The 24,211-nt window shown below is 40.6% G+C and overlaps 1 protein-coding gene, 1 long non-coding RNA gene and 1 pseudogene across 2 annotated transcripts in view; 2 read left to right on the forward strand and 1 right to left on the reverse strand.

Annotated features, from left to right (window-relative positions):
- The window catches only part of LOC123789408 (uncharacterized), a 40,348-nt gene extending 39,502 nt beyond the window's left edge, over window positions 1-846 (forward strand). Inside the window, exon 14 of the long non-coding RNA XR_006778812.2 lies at window positions 57-846. This is a non-coding gene — a long non-coding RNA (uncharacterized LOC123789408). The remainder of the gene's footprint in view (window positions 1-56) is intronic.
- A 9,964-nt stretch (window positions 847-10,810) lies between these two features.
- DLD (dihydrolipoamide dehydrogenase) overlaps window positions 10,811-24,211 on the forward strand; it is a 30,318-nt gene continuing 16,917 nt past the window's right edge. The window contains exons 1-5 of the mRNA XM_045793475.2: window positions 10,811-10,967; window positions 12,652-12,730; window positions 21,304-21,383; window positions 21,889-21,957; window positions 22,699-22,768. Of these exons, the coding sequence (XP_045649431.1) occupies window positions 10,929-10,967; window positions 12,652-12,730; window positions 21,304-21,383; window positions 21,889-21,957; window positions 22,699-22,768 (337 nt within the window). The 5' untranslated portion in view covers window positions 10,811-10,928. The remainder of the gene's footprint in view (window positions 10,968-12,651; window positions 12,731-21,303; window positions 21,384-21,888; window positions 21,958-22,698; window positions 22,769-24,211) is intronic.
- On the reverse strand, window positions 19,797-19,896 carry LOC123789728 (U6 spliceosomal RNA; annotated as a pseudogene).

Raw genomic sequence — 24,211 nt, forward strand, 5'->3', positions numbered from 1 at the left:
GAGAGAGAACCAGGATTTCCTTCTGATTTGTTTGCTGTTGTATTCCCACTCCCTAGAACAGTGCCTGGCAGAAGGTTTAAATGTTATTATGAATGAAGATAAGACTGAATCAATGACAGAAGCAAGCAATCTAAGCAGAGCTGGGAAAAGAGTCTTCCAGATAGAAGGACCAACAATGCAAAGATCCCACCATGGGAAAGGTCTTAGCCCGCTGTGGATCAGAAAGAAAGCCAGTGTGTCTGGAGAACACAGAACTGGGGACTAGTGGAACGAGATGAGCCTGGCAAGGTAAGCAGTATTATCAGATGTTGCTTGGTGATCTGTACTAAGTGCACTGTGCCATTCAGGGATGAAATCTGGAACAAGGTTCTGGATTCAAATCCCTGAACCATCACTTACTACCTGTGGGACCTCGGGTGAGTGAGTCAACCCCTCTGAGCCTCAGTCTCCTTGTGTATAAAATGGGAAAAATAACAATACAGATAATGATAATATAAATAACAATAAATAATAACAAAACAATCAGCTTGTTTTGAAGATAAAGTGAGTTTATTTTAAAATGAGCTCAAAAGGTCCCAGTCAATAATTGTGAATAGGTGGCATGTTTCATAACGTTTATAGTTTGCTAGGAGGTTCATGTGTCTTCTTACCACGGGTGTTCTGTCCTTTGTGAATTACCTTTTTTGTTACTGTTGTTATTCACCAATTTTTCCACTGGGATGTTCTGTTTTTTTAATCGTTTTCTGACTTCCCTTTGAATATTATGAATATTAAAACTTTGTCATGGGCATTGCAAATATTTTTCCTAGCTTTTAATTTGCCTTTCAATGGTCTTTATGGCATGTAGCCCATTTCGAAATTTCAAAGGTTCTTATAGTCAATCTATTCTTGTACTATTTTAGTTTCTTAATCATACAAGGCATAAGAATACTTTCGCATATTGTAGCTATATTTCTTCTAATACATTTTACATTCTTATATCTAAATCTTTGTTCTAAAGGATTTTTTTAAAAAAGAGTGATATAAGGGGGTGCCTGGGTGGCTCAGTTGGTTAAGCATCTGACTCTTGATTTTGGCTGAGGTCATGATCTCAGGGCTGTGAGATCGAGCCCTGAGTTGGGCTCAGGGCACTGAGCGTGGAGTCTGCTCAAGATTCTTTCTCTCCCTTTGCATCTCCCCTCTCGCACTGTCTACCTCTGTCTCTCAAAAAAAAAAAAAAAAAAAGGAGTGATATAGGGGTATTATCACTGTTAGCACTTTGGTAAATATTTTTTAATACATAAATACGTATTTATAGATATATGCATATAATTTTATATAAGTGTGATCAGAGGCAAACTAAATAGCCCCTCTCGGCATCAACTACCACCCCTGTACTACCTGCCCTCTAAATAAGGAAAGGGCTGGAGAAGGGAATTCATGGAGGAGTAGAAGTCAAGAGTTCCTGGCCTTTTGGTAGTGAGTTTATCCTTCTATCTATTGGGAAGATTCTTCCCCACCTCATCCCCAAGGAGAATCACCCGTGAGAAGGGGAGACCCACCCCTCCATCCGTGGTCGGATACTAGCTGGGCAGTCAGCCACACACGCAGTCTGCTGTGGGCGGAGAGTCCAGTCCGCTGAGCGTTCCAAGGAGAGCTTGATGAGTGTCCCCTGAGGGTAAGGGATTTTCTGTGTCACGGAGACTGGTGTCTAATTCTTGTCTAGAGATCTCCAAAGACAGAGGGCTCTTTGCACTAGTCCTTTGAGCAGGGCCGGAAGGGACTGTGGTATAGTGTGACTGGGGAAAAAAAGGTTGGGTGGCAATCTTACCCCCATTTTCTGTGGTTCTTGGAGAGCGCTCAGAAAAATGAGCACGTCTAGCCCCTCACTCTTCCATCATATCTGCTCCTTCTCCTACGCTTCCTAGTAGATGAAAACCATCACCACAAACCGCCAACTGTTCCAAGTCAGGAAACTGAAGGTCATTGTCATCTTCCTCTCTTTTACCCCTTACCTCTAGTCAACTGCTAGCTAGCTTTATGGCTGTGTATTCTTACAATTTCCTCAATCTCTCTTTTTTTCTCTCCACCTCGGGCATGCACCCATTGTTGCTTGGGTTACTTTAAGAAGTCTCCTAGGGTGAGGGAAGCCCAGATTTTAAGGCGACATCCCCGAGAGAGGGATGGGAGAAGTCCTTGTTCTTGTTGACCCCAAAGCCAGGAAAACAAAGAAAAGTGAGCATATTCCAGTTCTCAAACCAAAACAAATAAAATAGACCCCAAGCAAACAGAAAACCTGCTCTCCTTCACCCATTGCTCTTTGAGTAGACCCTGACCTTTCTTTCTTTTTGTAGAAACATATTTATATTTTTCTACATTTTTTACAAAAAATGTTTACATTTTTTGCCTACATTTCCTTACCACTCAGTTTTCAATTTTTGAATTATCCTTTCCAACTTTTTGGCTGAAATTTGCTATTAAGATGATCAGTGTCAAATACAAAGGTGTAACAATTAGGAATCTTTTCTGTTGCAAGTGATCCGACTTCCAACCTAAACTGGTGTGAGCGAGAAAGGGAGTCTGTTAACTCCTGCAACTGAGGTGGCCCTTGAACTAAGGGCAGGCACGGCGTCATCAAACACTCAAAACAAATAAACAAATAAACAAAACAAACCACCAAGATACCATTTTTCTCCTTTTATTGGCTGTAAGACCTGGTGTTGGCTTCATCTTAGGGCCATGCATGGGAGCCAGACAGTTGCAGTCGAAAGAAACGGAAGAAATGAAACTTAATTTATTTTATTTAACCTAGTGTATGCAAACTATTATCATTTAATCAATATAAAATATTACTAATGAAATATTTTGCATACTTCTCTTACACTTAAAATTAGCATTTTAGCAAGGCTTCCAAGTGATGATTGTGTGTGTGTGTGTGTGTATGTGTGTGTGCGTGCACAAGTGTAGGGGGGAAATAGCTCTGAAACGAACTTTGAGAAACACTGTCCTATAGGCCCTTTTCTTTCTTCTGTGTTCCCCAAATCACATTTGTAGTGGTGGGAGTGTTGAGTGATCACCTGAAATATATTTTAGCAATTGAAAATAGAAGGCAGTGTTGTTACTTGTTAGATCAAGGTTAGACTTGATGCTTTAATACTATTGCATGTTGCTGCCACCTGTTGGTTATAAGACATATTGCAGCCACATAAACAACAGGACGGGTTTTGGTGTTTTGTGAGCCCTTGGCATTTCTGGCAACACTCCTCCTCGACTGTATCTTGAGATGACTTTCCTTTGGAATTTCCATTCATGCCAGAGCATGGAAAGTCTTAATAGTTTGTATTATGAATTCTCAGACTTATATTTACCAGGATGATTTTTTTTCGGTCTACTGAGGCACACAGATTTCTCCCCCCCACCCTTAAAGCCCTTGTTATCCATATTTTTTTAGAGATACATTTTGAAATAGTTTCAGAATGAAATGATGTGACTACTGGGTTTTGCTTTAAAATGAAACAGGAGAGGGGCGCCTGGGCTCAGTTGGTTAAGCATGGGACTCTTGATTTCGGCTCAGGTCATGCTCTTGGGGTCATGAGATCGAGCCCCGTGTCCGGCTCCGGGCTGAGCGTGGAGTCCGCTTGAGATTCTCTCTCTCCTTCTCCCACTGCCCCTCCCCCTGCTCATACACTCTCTCTCTCTCTCACATAAATAAAATGAAACAGAAGGGAAATGTGTGGTGATATACGTGAAAAAATATTGGCATTGAGCTCATAATTGTTGAAGCTGGTGATGGATATATGAGTATCATTATATGATTTTGTCTATTTTGTATGTGTTTGAAATGGTTCATGGAAATTAAATAAAAAAGAATTACAAGATTTTCTGTCTCTCAGCACAGTACACAGGATCAGACATCCTGTGGCTACTACCTGATTTGTCAATTAATTGCTACCATGAGATAGAATTTTGGCATTTGTTAGGAGAAAGTTATTGTCTTTTTAAAAGATGAGCTTAAAAGAATTGGCTGCACATTTTTCCAGCAAAATGTTAGATGGGAGCATGTTTTGGCTTAACAAGTAAGACTCGTTTTGTCAGAAAAATAATGATAAAGTATAACACCATCAGCACAGGGAAATTTTGCAATTCATTAAGAGATGCAGAAAGAATGAATGGCAGATGACTCTGAGCATCTTTCTTCTGGGGTCTAGTAAACAAATGAAGAAAATACCTACTTGGCCTGTGGACAGTAATAAAAAAAAATACCTAATTTGTGCAGGTGATGATTACGTTCTTTAGTACGGTGTATCAGAAATCCTGCTTAATCACAGGGATAGCTATATTCCCACAGTAGTTACATCCCACAGACACTGCTCATCTAATCTCATTACATCAAGTTCATTCACTGATCTGCCACTCCCTCCCTCCTCACACCCCGTCATGTCAAAAACAAGGTCCAGTTCCTCCCTGCTCAATACATTTTTTTTAAAGATTTTATTTATTTATTTGACAGAGATAGAGACAGCCAGCGAGAGAGGGAACACAAGCAGGGGGAGTGGGAGAGGAAGAAGCAGGCTCATAGCGGAGGAGCCTGATGTGGGGCTCGATCCCAGAACGCCGGGATCATGCCCTGAGCCGAAGGCAGACGCTTAACCGCTGTGCCACCCAGGCGCCCCCTGCTCAATACATTTTCTAACTCACCACCACAATTTTCTTCTACATTATTTCTAGCTCTGTTAATCCTTGGATATAGCAAAACCTCACCTCAACATGTATTTACTCCATATCCTATTTGGATTCTTTCTTTCAATTTCTTAATGGCTAGGATGACCTCCTTAAGTGGAAACATATGATGAAATATGTTGAATGAGATAGAGCAAAGGGTATTTCCGATTCATCTCCCTTCGAGTACCATTTCCGCTTGAAGGGGTTTAAATTCTGTGAGGACAAAGTCTGTGGAGAGGAAGTCTTCCATAAGCTGGCAGAAAGTGGCCTTGAGAGACACACTCCAGTTCCCCAATTGCTCTTACCTTAATCTCAGTGAAAGAGAAACAGGGAAAGAGACAGAGCCACAGAGAGAGGAAGAGGGAGAGAGGATGATGTGTAGGCGGCTACAGGGAAGCATCAGGAATTTTTCAGTTGGTTGAACACATCAACAATGTAATTGTGTGGCTCAAATCCATAAAAACGGTTAGGAGTAGAGAGTCACTTAATAAAAAGAGTCATGGGCCTGGAATCGGGCATCCTGGATATGAGTCCTGCCTTAATCACTTTGTAGATGTCTGGGCTTAGATGAGTAGTTTCATCACTCTAAAGCCGGGGTTTCTCCTCCTCCTCCTCCTTCTTCTCCTCATTCTTCTCCTCCTTCTCCTTCTCCTCCTTCTCCTTCTGAAATGATGACCCTAATGCTACCGGTGTCGGGGTCTCTCTGTAGACCAGAGCCAGTGTTTGTGTGACACATTCTCATAATGCCAGTCACACAGCCACTCTCAGAGATCCTTAAAGATTCACGCTTCGTGACCACCTTAATCCCTCTCATGGAAAATGGACCTGCAGAAACTCAAGTCAAGTGACTCCAAATGTATTTTGAACGTGAAATCGATGAACTTGCTTGATACATATCCCAGCATGTGAAAGCAGTGTGATAATAATTTCCCATTCTAAGGACCTACTATGTGCCAGGTGCATTATTTAAGTTTTAAAAAATCCTTTTAACCATCTTCAGTGTAAACATTATTCTATTTCACAGATGAAGAAACAATTTAGAGAGATTAGCAAATTTGTCCAAGGGCACAAGCAAAGTGAATTATAGAAGGATTCATGACCCGAGAGCTTCTGCCCTTTCCCTCTACCACACCGTAAATTACTAGCTTTTTTTGCCCCTTATTCCTCCATGCCTGAGAAGTCATATTCTACTTGGTTTTCCTGTCAATATCCTACCCACCCTCAACGGCCAATTGAAGTGATAGATCCTGCACAAAGACTTCCCTCGGATTCTAGCCTGTTGTGATCTTTCCACCTCCAAATTCCTGTAGCTCTTATCTTTTCTGCTTACTTCCGTGCATTCAGTAATGCTTTCAGAGTGCCTGTTCTGTGCAAGTCACTGTACTAGGCTTTGGGGATCTATCAGCGAACAAAACAGACAGGAATCTTAGCCCTTAGGGAGCTTAGATCCTTGCGGGAGCAGAAAACTTTACCAAATAAACAGAAAATAATTGCACAGTGGGCTAGAAGACGGTCAGTGCCATGGAACAGAATGAAGTGGGAGCAGGGAGGAGAAGGAGGGTGAAAGGCAGAGCTGGTGTTTGTCAGGGCGTCAGGACAGACCTTGCTGAGAAAGTGCAAGTTTTGAGTAAAGACATTGCCTGGTCTCAACTGGATTGGGAGTTTTCTGAGATTAGGGAGATTTGTGATAACGTGTCTGCCTTCCTTTCAGTATCCCACACAAAATTCTGTACCTTGTTAGGCAAACAATAAACAACGCTTGGCGCTTGTTGGTTTATTGATTTCGCACATCAGTGGCCTAATATCTTCGTATTTAGGATCATTTTGGAGCATTAACAGCCAATCCCTCCATTCCCACCCCTCCACATACATTTCCTTTTAGGAGTTTCCTGCAGAGGCCGGAGTGAAGGACATAATGGGAGAACACTGCCCCCTTCTGGGCAGGTGGTATTGGCGCTTTGACTCTGAATGATTTTCCGGTTACCTACCCGCTGTGAACTACACTGTTTAACTCGTTATTTCCTACTCAGTCACCCACGAGTGCCTAGATTAGCAGTTTGATATAATTTTGTTGTTGCTGTTTAAGCATCATCTAAATAAATAAAATTACCCAGGAAAAAAAGGAGATGATTAAGAAATGAGGGGCAGTTATTTCCTCAGTAAAACCACAAAATCTCCAAAAGAGAGGGCTGTATGGCAGTAACTCTGGGACCATTTGAGCTGCTGAGTTTCACAATCGATGGGGAAAGAAAGTGCCAAGGAACTCGGTGCCGTACCAATTAATACGGTGTCCGGCGTGAATGGCTGTAGCGTAGAATTGTGGGGTGAGCAAGAGCGCACTGGAGTTTGTCACTTAGTGACTGCAGGACCTTAGCTTCGTTATATAAATGCTCATAGCTTCTGTTACCTTCCCTGGAAACTAAGGTTAATACCTGTCTTGCAGTGTTACGAGATTTAAAAAAAAAAAAAAAGGTTCATTTAAAGTGTCTGGCACACAGTAGTTTTTCAATATATGGTAGTGTACCACCCATGATTCTGGGTTGCAAGTAATCTCGAAATAATCTCTGGTTCATTTTTGCAAAAAGGAATTTGTTGGCAGGCTGAGAGCCACAGAACCAAGGTAGAGTTTTGAGAAGGAGGCAGGGAGCTAGACAGCTCCAGATGAGATTTTCCACAGGAAGGGTCTGAATTGGACCCTGTCATTGCCACTACCGACAACCAACACTGGGGTCACTGCAGCTGCCAGCAGAGTGAATCCCAGATTGTCATCACACGGTGGTGATCCTTCAAACATAAAAAGGGAATTCCAATAAACAACAGCCCCAAAGTAAGAAACATCTACTATAGATTGCTACTGTGACTATTACATGGTTTTCTATAAGCCAACTCTTAGCAACTCAGTGGAACAGCTTTACCACTGGAAGGGATCTTGTAGCCCCCATTTTAAAGTATGGGAAACTAAGGTCCCAAGAGATGACTTATGCTAAATTACACAGCAAAGAGCAGTTACATCTAGAACTTAGGTCTCCTAATAGTCCAGTTGCCCTCACAACATTCTTTCCCATATGTCAAATGAGCTTACTTCGGGGAACACTTCCTCACTGTTTGGATCTTAGCTCAAGCGTCACTTTATTAGGGGAGACTTCTGTCTCTAACTTGTCCAACTAGTACAAATGCCCTCCTAGATCACCACAGCACTTCTCATGATTACACTGCTCTGTTTTATAATGAGGGTGTTTAGTGGTTGCTATAGCCCCATTAAGATGTAAACCACAGGAGGGCAAGGGCTGGTTCTGGTTTTTGTTCTGGGCTGCTTTCCCAGCTTTTAGCACAGCACCCTTTTAGCTTTTAGCACCCAGCACACAGCAGACCCTCAGTGATGATTGGATCAGTGAAGAAGTGAATGGATAAAGAGAGCCTGTGGACCATAAGGACAATTCAGATTATTATTAGAGTTGTTACTTCTTATTGCAGTAGTTACTATTTATACTACAAATGTCAGGTGCAAGTCTTTGACTCCTCATCCATTTGGGCTCCTCTTTTCTTCCTGCTTATGCCCTTCACCTGATGTTCACTCGTCATTGACTCTGCTCTATCCCTCCCCAACCCCCCCATCCCAGGTCTTCCCGGTAGGGGAAGTTTCCAGAATAATCCCTCTACCCACTTGAGGATCTTATTTCTTTTGCCAGCCTTTCAGAAAATCCACTGATAAACCAGTTTACAGGGCTGGGTGAAAATTAAGAGGAAAAATGTTGGAAAGCCTCTAGCGCAGGGTTTTAGGACATCTCAACAGATGTTGATTCCTTTACTCTTTTTTCCCTAAGGGGAAAGTTGTAGCCAGCAACTGATAGCTTATTCTAATAGAGAATGTTTGGAAAAAGAACAATAGGAACGCATCCCTCAATGGGAAGCTTTCAGGCCAGGAATTAGGGTAGTGGTTGGGTGGCACAGAAATATTCTAAGGGAAGGGCAGTTAAGGATCCCTTAAATCCCACTGTGTAGTCATCACCAGTTCTGCCTTTGTCTGAGGCAGTTTGGAGGAGAGTGGCAGTATATGGGGCAAATAAAAGTAATTTAACAAATAGTAATTGGGCCTTGCTTCATGCTGGGCACTGTATTAAGTGTATCATCACTATGACAGCTCCTTCTCACTATCCTCAGACACTCCCTTAAAGGAGCGTTATCCTTTGAGAATGCATTTATTCCTGAAAGTGTCAATCACTACCCATATGCCAGCAAACTTGAAAATCCATGCCTAGAGTTTCTAAGTTCTAGACTTGTGTTTCCAGTAACTATTGAAGATCTCAAAATGGGTTGTCTAGCTGGCATCTCAAATTCAAAGAACTTGACTCATTATCTTCTCCCCAAAGCCATTCTGTTTTCCATGTTTCCTATCTCTGTATCGGTTTCACTACCCACCCAGCCGTCTAAGCTAGAAATTTGGGATCCATCTTCAAAGTTTCTCTCGCTCTCATTCTCATATTCAGAGTTGATAGAACTTGGTGATTATAGCCAACCTTATTGATGGCTCACCTGTACCTTTTTAGCCCTCACTTTTCCTCTCCTTGCTCACCCACAAGCCTTCTTATTGCAAGCATCAGAGATGCTGCCTGAGGGCCTTCTCTGGCTGCTGGTGCTCACTCTGCCCACGTATGGGGCAAGCCAGAGTGCCAGGGAGTTAAAGTCCCTGGGAGGAGTCCTCAGCTAATGACTGATGGGAGTTGATGGATGTATTTTGAGTAGGACAACTCTGAAGCATGTTCTCTGCTATCTCCCAGAGGTCTCCAGTGAGTCTGAGCACCAATTGTTCACAGTGGTAATCTACTCATTAACATATCTGAAATAGTTACCGTCCCTTTTTCAGCCCCTATCAATGCTTGTTTGGATCACCTCTCAAACAAACTCATTGTGCTCAAATGCTTATCTCTGGGCCTCCTTCTAGGGGTAGTCAACTAAAACAGTGACCCATTAGATAATGGACTAAAGGCAGGAGCTGAGAATGGCTACACAATTTTTACTAGGGATCATTGGCTATTTGGAGGTATCATTAATCATAAGTGAGAAAATATGTATTTTTAAATAAGATATTGGATAATTGAAACTAGGTGCTGGTAGGATCACCCAGTCGGATGCGTTCAGTAGACAATTGAAAATATAGAATTAGAGATTGGGAGAAAAGTACGGGCTAGAGAAAAGGATCTAGGAGTTATCAGTGTTTGTAGGCAGGTGCTAAAGCCATGAAAATGGTTAAGATGGCTAAAATGCTGTGTATAGAAGGGACAGGGAGAATGGAATTTGGGTGACAACTAGCAGCCTCTATAATAAACACTAAATAAACATCATGGCTACCTTCTTCCCTAAGACTGAGCACAGCTAGGTAAAGAGTCATTTCTAACTAGTGTCTAAACCCACAGGGCCCAGCACAGTGCCTGGGCAGTAAACTTCAAGAAATGTACAATTACGTTTTATTCACACTATATAGTTTTCACAAAACAAGAATCAGACCTTAAACATCTACGCTCAATCTTGAAGACAATGTTTTTCTCGGTCTCTTATGAAAGCCTAAAGTCTCATCCACTACCCCACCGATACTAATTTGCTTGAACAGAGAAGATAGTGTGTTTTCTGTGTTTTGCCAGTTAGCTTAGAGTAGGATGTTGGTGATGCCCAAGTCTGTAGCCCCGTCCCTTATACAGTATTTGCTTTGAGAGGAGAGGTTATGAAGCAGTCATCTTTCCTCTGCGCGACCTCGGGGGTATTAACCTCTCAGGGCCTCATCCAATTAACTGGTAATGCTCCTAACCCTTCATATGGTTGCTGTGGAGACGGTGCCTGGAAAGAGCTGAGATTCCTCAGCTTAGCACAGTCAAGAACCTGTAAAGCCTCGTTTTCTGCAGCGTGCACGAAGCAAACGATAGTCTTGTTTATTTCGTCCTCCAAGTATAAGATCACATTACAACTCCTCACAGTTTCATACGACCGGTAAAATGGTACCGCAATCCCTCGCTGCCAGAAAGCACTACGCTTCTTACGACAGTGCGCGACTCCGCGCCTGACAGGAACGCCTAGTCCCGTGGCCCCTGACGGCGCGGGCCAATCGCGCTGCTCCCGACCCATGACGTAGGCTGTGCCTGTGCATGCGCAGGGCGGGGAGACCTTGGCGAGGCGGCGGCGGAGGAGCTTAGCGGACGCGAAAGCATTGGCGGAAAGGAAAGTTGAGCAGCAACATGCAGAGCTGGAGTCGTGTGTACTGCTCCTTGGCCAAGGTGAGGGCCGACAGGGTGGGTTCGTGCCGAGCCAGAGGCGCAGAACGGCCAGCTGACGGGGTCCGGGACGCGGCCTAACTTGAGGGGGAGAGAGAGGCCGGCTGTCTAGCCAGGACCACCCGCGGCCCCGCCCCTACCGGAGCTGGGACTGGGGCGGTGGAGAGGCCCCTACTGTTGTGTGACGGCCAGCAGTCCGCTTGCAAGCCTGGGCTCTGGGACATGCAGGTCACACACAGGCCTCTCCACCTTGGCAGAGGAAGTACAAATCGCACTTGACCCGTCTGGTCTTTTCATACCCTCTACCTTGTACTGATCCTAACCCCAGTCCCTGAGTGGCAATGGGCAGGTAACCTTGGGGCCGCTCCTTGAAACATCCAGAAGCAGTCAGCCCCGAGAGGTTGCCCTAGGGATTCCTCAAAGGCCTCTTCATTGTTTGCAGCTGTAAGCTAGCGTTCACTGCCTTGTCTCCTAGAGGCTTGCATTTTTAATTGCAGCAGTTTATCGTTAAGACAGCTTTCCCTTTTCATCCACGTACCGAATACAGCCAGATTGTATGTATGTGGGATTGTGGCTGGGTACTATATTGATGGATACCTTAAAGATAGTAATAAGATTCCTTTGTTTCTAAGATGAGTAGTCTGTGTTCTGAGAGTTAATGTAATATGCTAGGAGTCATACTTCTAGGCAGAGGCAGAACTGGGACTAGAAGTTAGGACTGACGTTTGGTCCGCTCCTCTTTGGCCTGCTGTCCTGATCTCAGGTGCCTTGAATTGCCTTGCAGTAGAGTACATTGCTGCATGAGTGTGGGTTTCATCATCTGCCTCTCATTTACCTGGTGTGATAAGAGCTATTTGCATTGTTTCTTTGTGCTTCACTGTTCATAGAGATTGTTCTGGGGATCATGATGGACTTTGGGAAATTGTAGTAGCTCTTGAATGTCAGTAGTAGTGCATTTTCCTAAGTTAATCTGGCCTAATTTTCTGTTCCCCAGTTAACTGTTCAGGAGCCTCTTCATAGGTTGTAGGTGGTAATTTGAGATAGGAAACAATCATTACAAGTAGATGATTGTAATAATAAAGATTATTGGGTACTTAAGTTAGAACTTTAAGAGCCCTTTTTAAAAAAGATATTTATTTGAGAGACAGACTGAGTGAGAGAGAGCACAAGCCGGGGTAGGGGAAGAGGCAGAGGGAGAAGCGGTCTCCCCACTGAGCAGGGAACCTGACATAGGACTCTATCCTAGGACCCCTGCCTCCTGACCTGAGCTGAAGGCAGATACTTAACTGCCTGAGCCACCCAGGTGCCCCTAGAAACTTTAAAAGCCTTAATTGTGACATTATAATGATCTCTGGCACCAAAAATTAGCCATGCTTTCTGAAAATTAAGTAACACTTAACACCTCTGAATAACACGTTTTGGGTAGGCTTTAGGCCGTATTTATATGAGGTGGTTTATTGAATATTCATAATGAAAAGATAATGTGGTGAGCTGAGGTTGTAAAGTTTAAGTAATTGTTACGAAAGAAGAGAAATTGATATGTAACCTCTGTTACATAAATAAAACCTCTTATATAAGTAAGTGCTTGACACATGTGCTCCAAGTCATTTATGTTTTCACTGACCTTCAGTAGTTCTATTTTGAATTCATATTTTACATAATACAACATTTTCTTTCTTTTTTCCAGAGAGGCCATTTCAGTCGAATATCTCATGGCTTACAGGGAGTTTCTGCAGTGCCTTTGAGAACTTACGCAGATCAACCAAGTAAGTACTTAGTAATACAGTTTTTCCTCAAATAAGCTCACAGATCCTTTGTGTTAAAATGTAAAAGCAAGTGAATGTTAGAGTAATAATAATCGGTCATAGAATTAATTTGTCCATGTATTTGTTCATTTAAGTGTTTATTGAGCACCTAGGATGTCTAGGTGGTGAACTAGGCAAAGCCTTGCTCTTTTGGAACTGACAGTGTGATGGTAAAAAACAATACTCAAGTAACAGGAAAATATTTTGGTTAGTGATTGAAAATTAAAGCAGGTAATTGGGAGTGAAAAGACTATTTTAGATAGGATGTCAGGGCTTTTCTAAGGAGATGACGTCTGAGTGAAGAGAGTGACTGAGGTTATTTCAGGCACAGGGAAACAGCAGTGAGAAAGGGTCTAAGGTGAGAATTAGCTTGTAAGGTTTAAGGCATTGCAGGAAGGCTGGTGTGGCTGGAGCAGAGACCCATAGGATGTGAAATTGGAGTGGTAGGCAGGGATCAGATCATGGAGGACCGTGGAAGTCAGGTGAAGGACTTTGGATTTTACTCCAGGTGTCATGGAAAACCACTGAAAGGTTTTGAGCAGGGGAGTGATTTTTTTTTTTAATGTTTACATTTCAAAAGTTAATTCTGTCCACTGAGTAAGATTAAGTGTGTTGGTGGTTTGACACTGTGTAGGATGTTGAGATGACTTTTTTGACATTCTGGTTGAAAATTCTGATGGGCTTGTCAAAACATTTTAAAGGCTGGAAGGATATACCCTGAAAGGAAGCTATGGAATATGGTTATTTTCTTCTTGTTCTTTTTTTTTTTTTTTTTCCAGTATTTTTGAAGTTTCTGTAAAGGATGTTTGTTTTTAAAACTGGAAGTTAATGGGTTTGTGGTAAGGTATTTTAGCCTCCCAATACCAAGGGTATTATTTGAAATCATCTGTTTTGACATTTACTGGAATCGCCCATATAAGTAAAGTTGCATTAAAACTTCATTGTAGAAACCATTAGCTGGTGACCATTAGTGTCCCTGCATTCTCTGAAATAATTTTATCCTGTACCTTAACTGCTGCCAAACTAGTATCATCTGAGATATTTTATTGTTGGAAGAAAGAGTAGTGGGAGGATTTCCGTCACCAGTGACCAACAGTGAATGATTTACCTAGCTTTGAAAAGGGCAAGAAATCCTTTAAAAAATACTAATTTGATGGTGGGGAGAAGAGTTGGACCCATGATAACCTTTTTTTTTTTTTAATGTTTCATATTTGTTTACAAAGGAATATTTTTTTTAAAGATCTATTTATTTGAGAGCAAGGGAGCAGGAGGGAGAAGGAGAGAGAATCTGAAGCAGACTCTGCACTGAGCACAGAGCCTGACATGGGGCTCGATCCCACAACTGCGAGATCGTGACCTGAGTTGAAACCAAGAGTCTCAAGGCCTAACTGACTGAGCCATCCAGCTTCCCCGTTATACCCTTTGTTCCTTTTTTTTTCCTTTCAGTTTTATTGGGATATACTTGTTATACATCAGTTGTCTTTGTTAAATGGGAATAGTACTTGTTCTTAACTCAAGCAACAGGAGAAATGTTGGCTTTTCATTTCCAGAGCAGACAATTAAAGATGTTGTGGCTAATTCTTCACCTTTGGAATTAACAAAGATTTATTCAGTGCCTTCTATTTGCCAGGTAGTCTTTGAGCAGGATCTTAGATTTTAATGGAATGAGGGTAACTGAGTGCTCATGAATCAAATTGTTTAGTGATTCCTTGACCTTGAATAAGTTATAAATCCCTTAGCACCCACATTAATACAGTGTGTAAAGTCTTTGGGTGAAGTAACAAGCATTGCATGTTCATATTTATATTTATCTGAGGTATTTATTATTTTTTTGAAAGATTTTATGTATTTTGGAGAGTTGAGAGAGAGAGTGAGCGCGAGTGAGCACATGTGCTCAAGCGGGGGGGTGGGAGAGGGACAAGCAGACTTCGTGCTCAGCGTGGAGCCATATGCAGGGCTTGAACTCACGACGCTGAGATCATGACTTGAGCTGAAACCAGGAGTTGGACACTTAACTTCATGCGCCCCTGAGGCATTTATTTAATGGCTGTCTATTCCTGAAGGATTTACAGTCATTAGGGCAGGTCCCTGTGATTGTTTAATGCCTGTAATGGTACAGTAGGTACTCAGTACGTATTTATTGAATAAATATGAAAAATGGGACTATGTCTGGTTTAGTGACTGCTTTATCACAAGCATCCAGTATGGTGCCTGGTACAAAGTAAGTCCCCAGCAACAACAATAATAATATTAACTGATTCCCTGAGAGCTTCTGTCTCAGGCAGTCTTTAATCCTTGTTGCCATCTTACAAGATATGTGCTGCTCTTTTCCCCATTTTGTAAGTAGAGGTGCTGAGTCAGGAGAGGTCCAGCTAGGAAGTGACAGAATTCGGAAAATTATTCTGATTCTAGAACCTACAGTCTTAATCTCTGTTCTGTTTGGTCTGCTTCCAGTGAGTATTGGTTGATCAGACCAGCTTGAGAAGTTCAAAGCTTATTATATATAATACAGTCCCTGTTAAAACATCTGGATGGGGGCACCTGGGTGGCTCAGTCTGTTAATTATCTGCCTTTGGTGCAGGTCGTGATCCCAGGGTCCGGGAATTGAGTCCAGTATTGGGTTTCTTGTGCTCCCCTTCCCCCACGTGCTCGCTCTTGGTGCACTCTTGCTTGCGCGCTCTCTCTCTTGAATAAATAAATAAAATCTTAAAAAAAAATCTGGAAGATGTTTGAATATCTATATGAACGAAGTTCATCAAAATTTGAAGAGTAGTGTGTATTATCATTGGTAGGACCTGGACCTTCCATTTCATAACAGGAATGGACTCCTGCCACTTAATCTCTCACATTTGCTTCATTCATTCATTCATTCATTCAGCAAATATGGACTATGCACTATGTGCTGGTTATTGGGCTGGTTGCTGGGATAGAGCAGTGAACAAGTCAGACAAGATGCAGCTTTAATAGTTTATAGTCCATTTGGGGAAGACAAACATCCAATAAATGATTGTGATAACGACTTCACAGGCTAAGCATCTGAAATCTGTATATGGATTGTGAATGGTCACAGAGTTCTCTCCTAAGGAGATGATGTTGATATCTGAAAAGGGTTGGGGTGGGAGTGGGCCTGGGAGGAGGTGTTCCAGGTAGAAGGAACAGCATGTGGGAATATTTTGGTGTGAGAAGGAGCATAGTGCTTTTGAGGAGCTTGAAAAGGGCTGGTGTGGCTGATGTGTGTTGAAGATGGAGTTGATGACCTCTGCAGATAATGGAAGACCCTAACTCTTTATTTTAAGGGCAGTTGGAAGCCATTGGAATGGTTTAAGCAGAGGCATGATAATGATTTGTTTTTAAAGGGCATTCTGGTTGCAGATTGGAGTTTTTATTGGAATGCTTTTTCTTCTTCTCTCATTAGAATATAAGAACCAGGGCTGTGTCGTTTATAGATATCCCTAGACCTTAGAGTAGTATCTAATGTGAAATGCATGCTGTCAGCATTTATTTCTAGGTATATGGAACAGAATGTACCTAGGTAGACCAGCATAATTCTGTGGGTGTAAGCTAACTGTAATTCACTGTTGTGGAAGCTTAAACTGCATGGTATTGGCACAAAAGCAGAATGTGGTGGATGATGAGGCTAGAGAAGAGATTTGGATGCTGTATTTGGGAACTTGGATTTTATCCAACAAGAGACAGGGAGACCTTCCTTAGCACCTGGCACAGTTTCTGGTGCTCAATAAATATTTGTTGAATTAAAAAAAAAAAAAGAAGAGGGAAACCAATGAAGGAGGGGAGAGTAACGTCTGAGTTGGATTTTAGTAAGAGATAACACTGGGGTAGCAGTGTGTAGGTTGGGAATGAGATTGGAGGTTGCGAGATTGGGAGGTGGATCTGGGAAGGAGGAAACATTTATTGAGTGCCTCATATGCACCTGCCTCTTCCCAGGGTCTTGACTGACATTATCTCTGACCTCACAACCTTGGGAGGTAGGTATTACTGTCACTGTTATTCCTCTGTTACATTAAAGCCAGAGAGATTAAATTATTTGCCCAAGAATTTAGGAAGAGGTAGAGTCCATATTTGAACTCCAGTTTTTCTTTTTTTTTGAAACTTCAAATCCTTTTTTCTTTTAGTATATTTCTCCTTTATGGATTAGGGAGGTTGTAGGGTTATCATCAGAAAGTAAAGTATTAGAATTCAAGATTTTAGAAGCTGAGCAGTTTTGGGTGATGACAAATATAGGGTGTAACTATGGAAGGGTCACTAAAATAGATTGGAGATTAAGGCCATTGATAATTTAAAAACAGCTCCCTCGCTCCCAACAATAAATAAACCTTACCAAGTAGCTCTTATACTCATGTTGTGAATTTGGTCATTAGTGATTACTGCCTTATGATATCTTTTCTTATTCCTTTTCTTATTTTTAAAAATAAGCTTGATTTATCTACATTTTGATATGTGCCTGTTTTCCCTAACTATATGTTAGGTTACTGAAGGCAGTGATTTCCACAAAAGGTGGATATTCATAAATATTTGTTAGTTTCATTATGATAATGGAGGAGCTTCTTGTCGTTTTAGTTGGCGTTCCTGATTTCCCTGGAGATGATGGGATCATCTGAGTGTTTTGAGTGGCCTTAGAACGAAAGGTGTAGGAACAAGGGCTTCTAAATAGAAAGAACCTGCTCTGAAACCTGGCTACATCAGCTACTAGTTGGGCGGCCTAATGCAGGTTATTTAGTTACTCTTAGCCTTATTTTCTCCTTGTGAAACGGAAGTATAATAATTGTGTCATAGAGACATCAGGAGGCTTATGTCAACATGAAGACACGTTGACAACATGAATAAGACAACATGAAACATTTAGCTCACTGCCTGGTACAGAGTAAATTACCCATATGGTAGATCTCTCGGACTGACTTCTTAGTATACATCTTGCAATTTGTTGATGACTATAATTGATTTGTAACTTGACACCTTGATTTCAGTGGTAGCCTTAATAACATGGTGTGCTTATTTTCCTCACCATGTTATAATAAGTAACATTTGTAGAATACTTTTTCCTGCCTTTTCTCCAGTTTGTTTCATGGCATTAACTGCCATGTCTGTTGAAGTCAATCACGCCTGATTGTACCTCACTATTTTTTAAAGTATCGAGCTGATTGTTTTTTTCCGGGTAGTTCACTGCCTCCTAAAATGCGGATTGCTATCCAACTGTCTTCTGCCGTATTTCTAACTTAGTCCTCTTTCTCATGATACCAATTTGTATATCCTATTCAGTTTTTCACTCCAAAAGGCTAAAATTTTCCATCTGTTTCATTGAACTATTTGTCTGTATCCTGATTTTTAAAACTGTGAAACAAACTGACAAATGTTTTTTGACAAGGGGATGGTAATGTGTTGTAAGCTTTGACCTGCATGCAGCTTTTGGTATAGGTGAGAGCCAACTGTTGGTTTTTCCAACATTTTATTGTGCAAAATTGCAAACATTTAGAAAAGTTGTAAGAATTTTACAGTGAACACTCATAGATTGTTCCACTAACATTTTACTGTACTTAAATTATCACAGGTCTGTTCATCCATTTATCAATCCACCTTTTTTGGTACATTTCCACGTATATTGCAGATATCCCCTAAATACTGGCTTGTTTTTGAATGTTTGTCACTGAATCACACCCTCCTATATTCTCAGCTGACTGATCTTTAGATAAATACTTTATTTTTCCCCTCCTTTTTCTGTGCTCCGTAGCACATAATGGAATGGTACATCTAATATCTTCAGTGAGAGGTGAATAGTTCTGAATTTCTGGTATTTTGTGTAGTTAAGAGAAAAAAACGAAGATCACATTGGGATCACATGAAATTCAACTTTTTTTGGCTTTTCTGTATTTAAATTTACTTAATAAACATATTTTAATCAGAAAAGATGTTAAAAATTCAAAACCCTGCTTTTGTAGCTTTTGTTTCATTACTGTGCTTTAAAAATTAGAACCCAAATTAAGGGATATTGTTGAGGCCATTGTTTGGTTCAAAACTTGAAAATAGATATGCATTTTATCGTATACTTAATTCTGAATATGAATCCGGGAACCAAGCAGTGTAGCCAAACAGCACAAATGGATCAGTGAAAATTGAAACAATACTTTTTTCATGTGTTCGACTAGCTATATTTTTTTTGTGTACTGAGTAATCCTAATTATCATCTGATATAACCAAGGAGAATCAGTCCTTGTATTTATTCAGTAGGAAACATTCTTAGATTTTGTCAGTTGGATAACTTCTTAGTTATCTTCCAACACTGAGGTTCCATGATTTTTTTTTTTTTTAAGATTTTATTTATTTATTTGACAGAGAGGGACAGCCAGTGAGAGAGGGAACACAAGCAGGGGGAGTGGGAGAGGAAGAAGCAGGCTCCCAGCGGAGGAGTCCGATGCGGGGCTCCATCCCACAATGCCGGGATCACGCCGTGAGCCAAAGGCAGACGCTCAACGACCGAGCCACCCAGGCGCCCCTCCATGATTCTTTTCAAGCCAGCAAAGGTTTTTTGATACTAGCACTCCCATCCCCTGGGGGATAGGTGTTTTGTTGGGCAAAGGGTGACCAGAGATCAAAATTGCCATCTTCGTAGGTCAGAATGTAGCTACCATATAGCAAATACTATGTATGTTCCAGATACTATGCTAAGCTATTTATATATGCTATTTTATTCTGTATTATGACCCTATGAAGGAGTTTTTTTTGTGCTCTTTATTTTGCAGATAGGGCAACTGAAGGTAAAGCAGGTTAAACTATTCTCAGGTCAGATAGCTAGTAATTATAACACTTGATTATTGCTCTCGGGGTTTTAGTTTATGATATTTTAAATTTGAGAATAGAATACTGTTGAATAATGGAATGACCACTGGAAGTAAATACAGAAAGCTTAATTTTGTCTCTTCCGCTCACTTGCTAGGTGACTTTGGGCAAGTTAATTGACCTCTCTGAACCTAGCGTTTCTTATCTGTGAAATGTCAGCTATTTTTATTTATTTATTTTTATGGAGCGCCTCACGAACGTGTGTGTCATCCTTGTGCGGGGCCATCTTCTCTGTATCGTTCCAATTTTAGTATATGTGCTGCTGAAGCAAGCACTGAAATGGCAGTTATAAGGCATTCCTCCTCCCAGGAAGTGCCAAGAATCAAACAGGATAATAGATGTGAAAATGGGTTATAAACTGCTAAATGTTTGGGGTTGTAAGGACAGTGGAGGGGGAGGAGAAAGAAGGGTGACTGTCTCCTAACAATTAAAAGTGATTATAGCTTTATTTGAACTTGGCTTGAGAACAATGGGAATAATTGGACTTTTCCATTAGTGTTATACTTATTACATTCCTAAGGTTGCTGATACAAAGTTTAAATTTTATATCTTTTTATGGTAAATATCCAGAAGTGTTCATTTAATGTTCTGGTTAGCCTGTTACCATAAACTGTACAAAATTTATCAGCATTCAAATAAAGTTCAAAACATGTTTGCCATCCGTTACAGGGAAGCTGATCTTTGTCTCTGTATCTCAGAAGTACCTGAAAAGGGTGTGATCAGTTTTACGTTTATTGGTAGTAATAAGGTATTATACAAATAATTGTCTTATTTAATCCTAACAATAAGTCATTTAAGGCAATGTTATTGTTCCTTTATGACAGAAAAATCAAGTCCCTTGGTCACGCAACTAATAAATGGCAGGGCTGAGATTTGAAGCAAAGTATGTCGGATTCCAAAGCTTTCCTGGGGCACCTGGGTGGCTCAGTTGGTTAAGTGTTTGCCTTTGGCTCCAGTCATGATCTTAGGGTCCTGGGATTGAGCCCCACATCGGGCTCCCTGCTCAGCTTGGAACCTGCTTTTCCCTTTCCTGCTCTCCCTGCTTGTGGCCTCTCTCTCTCTCGCTCTCGCTCTCTCTCAAATAAATAAAATCTTTAAAAAAAAAACAAACAAAGCTCTTTCCCTCATACAGATAATGTCTTTCAGTGTTACTAAAAACCTGTCTTGTTATTTTTACATAAAACTGTGGAATTTAGGAAGGTCAGTGGATACAGTGGATATAGAACTCAGATGTGGGGTGCCTGGTGGCTTAGTCTGTTGAGGGTCTGACTCTTGGTTTTGGCTCCGGTCATGTGTGGAATCAATCCCGTGTCAGGCTCTGGGCTCAGCGGTGAGTCTGCTGGAGAGTCTCTCTCCCTCTGCCCCTGCCCCCACTCGCATGCACATGTGCACTCTCTCAAATCTTAAAAAAAAAAAAAAAAAAAAAAACACAAAAAACTCAGTTGTATTTCCATATGTCATAATGAACAAATAGAAAATGAAATTTAAAAATCTGTGCCATTTTCAGTTACATCAAAGAACGTCACGTGCCTAGGAATGAGATAGGACTGTGTAGAAAATGCTGGTTATTTTGTACTTTCTTGGAGGTTTAAAATATCAGATTTTTTGTTTCTTTTTTTAATGCATTGTTTATGGCCGATATTAAGCAATTTACTGTTTATATTGATTTACTTTTATTATAGTCGATGCTGATGTAACAGTGATAGGTTCTGGTCCCGGAGGATATGTCGCTGCTATCAAAGCTGCCCAGTTGGGCTTCACGGTAAGGTTTAGACTAAATGAAATGTTGATACATTTTTATTTGGGAAGAGTTGATCGTATTCACATCATATTCGAATACAAAATTCTTTGCACATAAATAGTAATGGTAAATTTTTGTTCTGTAAATTATATTTAGGCCGAATGAAGAGTGTTTGTTATTCCATTGCGGTGCTCTCATGAAATAGTGAAGTCCATTATTCCCTCCTTCCCCCAGTACTTTGTACATTTGGCTTCTAATTCCACTTTGCAAGCTATGGTAATAGAACTAAGAGCATGTGTTAATTAACGTTAAACAAACAAAAACATCTCTGAGCATAATTCACTTTTGGGTTAGCCTGCATTTAGCATTATTTCTGAAATGATACATTTTAAAGGATTCCGTATTTTGTTCTCACAAACCAGCTTCAGTAACTTGTTCTGTAGAAGAATTAAGACTGATGTGTGGGAATTTTAGTGTACTGAGACACGGCAGGTTATATCCAGTTAAATGTTTTCTTTGGTTGTAGACAGTCTGCGTTGAGAAAAATGAAACGCTTGGCGGAACGTGCTTGAATGTTGGTTGCATTCCTTCTAAGGTGAGCATGTGTTTTGTACAGTGCCGAGGTGTTTTTCATTAGCCATTGATTAGAAGGATGTATTAGGACTAGAACATTAGGCTAATAGAGTTAATAAAAAATAAACAACCATGGTTGGTGCACTGGGTGTTATATGCAACTAATGAATCATCGAGCCTTACATCAGAAACCGGGGATGTACTGTATGGTGACTAACATAATATAATAAAAAATCATTAGAAAAGTGTTATATAAAAAAAATAAAAATAAAAAAAGATAAGCAACCATGGTTGATAAAAAACCTGTTTTCTTTTGTGAAGCTTAAATAGTGCTTTCATCAGTCTGCCATACATTCCTAAAATTGCTTCTCTGTCTTAGAATACTCAGCCTTTCCATTCAGACAGGCTCTGATCTTCCATTTTTTCTCTTCAACTTTCCTTTACCAGTGAAACAGATAATAGGTAGTAAATTCTTCTCTTAGGTGTTTTATGTATGTAGACATGACTGCCTTTTTCACCTGCCACCCTGAAGAGTGTACTTACTCCTTTGATTTTTAAAGAAAGTAAAGATGTTTTGTTTTTCATTCCTGCTTGTTGAATGTTTTTTACGTCATTATTATTTGGCTTAGATTAATAACATAAAAACAGAAACTGAATTGTTGTAGTCCTTTGTATTATTCCATGTAGAGAATGTCATTTCGTAAGTGCTTTTTGAGTGTGTATATAGTCTTATTATCAACATTTGATCATTTTATCTATTTAGGCTTTATTAAATAATTCTCATTATTACCATATGGCCCATGGAAAAGATTTTGCATCTAGAGGAATTGAAAGTAAGTATACCTTTCATATTTAACAATTTTACCAGCCATATTTGAGTTAACTCTTTCGGCTAAGGCCTTATGTATGTCTAATGAGTGTGTAACATATGTTTTGTTGAGGAAAGAATAAAGAAGATCTTAAAAATGTAGAGAGATTTACTTAAGAGGGCTTAAATCCATATTTTTACTATGACATCTTCGTCTGACAACTTTGGTGTGAAGTCTGCTGTGTCCGTGTGTGTGTGTGTGTGTGTATGAAGAATTAGTTTTAATTTCCATGAAACCTGGAGATCTCAGGGTGGGGAACTGGCACTGGATTCCTCATTGCTATGGACAGAGAAGGAAAGAAGGAAGGTAGGTAGGTAGGTTGGTTTACCTAAGTTGTTGGTAGTGGGAAGAACAAAGGAGGGGTGGGGTGCAGCACAGTGTAAAAGGAGGACATTCCATTTTACATGTTTTATGTGTGTGTGTGTTACATTCCATTCCATTTTGTTTATCTTGTCTCCTCCCATTCTTTTTGGGCTGTTTTCATTTCATCCTTTCTCACCTGTTGTTGACAGAGCTTCCTGTTGTAGCCCTTTGGCCTCAGGTCAGTCCAATCTCTCAGGGTCTCTGTCTCCTCATCTCTGAGATACGTGTTGGTTGAACGTGCTGACTGCTGAGATATCCCTCTTCTGAAGTTGTGTTGAGTTGAGCAGCTTTATCTTCTTATATTGTTGCTTCAGAGTTCTGAGTTAAATGAGTGGTTAAATCCAGTTTATTAAAGTCTTTTATATTAAGTTTTTGTATTTAAAGTTTTCAGATGAGTATTTTTGTTAGCTTTTGTTTCATGAAATTGTTTCTTTTCACTTAGAATTTCAGGTGATGTTTTACCATTTCTATTTAAATCTCATCCAGACCTATCATCATAGGGTGTTTGGAGAATCTGCTGCCACAGTGGGATATAACGTTTATTTTGGACTGAATTTTTCCCAAAGCTGGACTTTTTTTTTTTTTAATAATTTTTTACTATGTTATGTTAGTCACCATACAGTACATCCCAAGTTTTTGATGTAAAGTTCCATGATTCATTACTTGCGTATAACACCCAGTGCACCATGCAATACGTGCCCTTCTTAATACCCATCACCGGCCTATCCCGATCCCCCACCCTCTCCCCTGTAAAGCCCTCAGTTTGTTTCCCAGAGTCCATAGTCTTTCATGGTTCATTCCCCCTTCTTTTACCCCCCATTCCTTCTTCCCTTTCTTCTACCGATCTTCCTACTTCTTATGTTCCATAAATGAATGAAACCATATGATAATTGTCTTTCTCTGCTTGACTTCTGTTGCTTAGCATTATCTCCTCCAGTCCTGTCCATGTTGCTGCAAATGTTGTGAAATTGTTCTTTTTGATGGCTGTGTAATATTCCATTGCATATATGGACCACATCTTCTTAATCCAGTCATCTGTTGAAG

Source organism: Ursus americanus, chromosome 3 (genome assembly GCF_024610735.1).
Source record: "Ursus americanus isolate L20-20 chromosome 3, mUrsAme1.1.p, whole genome shotgun sequence".
Classification (NCBI taxonomy): domain Eukaryota; kingdom Metazoa; phylum Chordata; class Mammalia; order Carnivora; family Ursidae; genus Ursus; species Ursus americanus.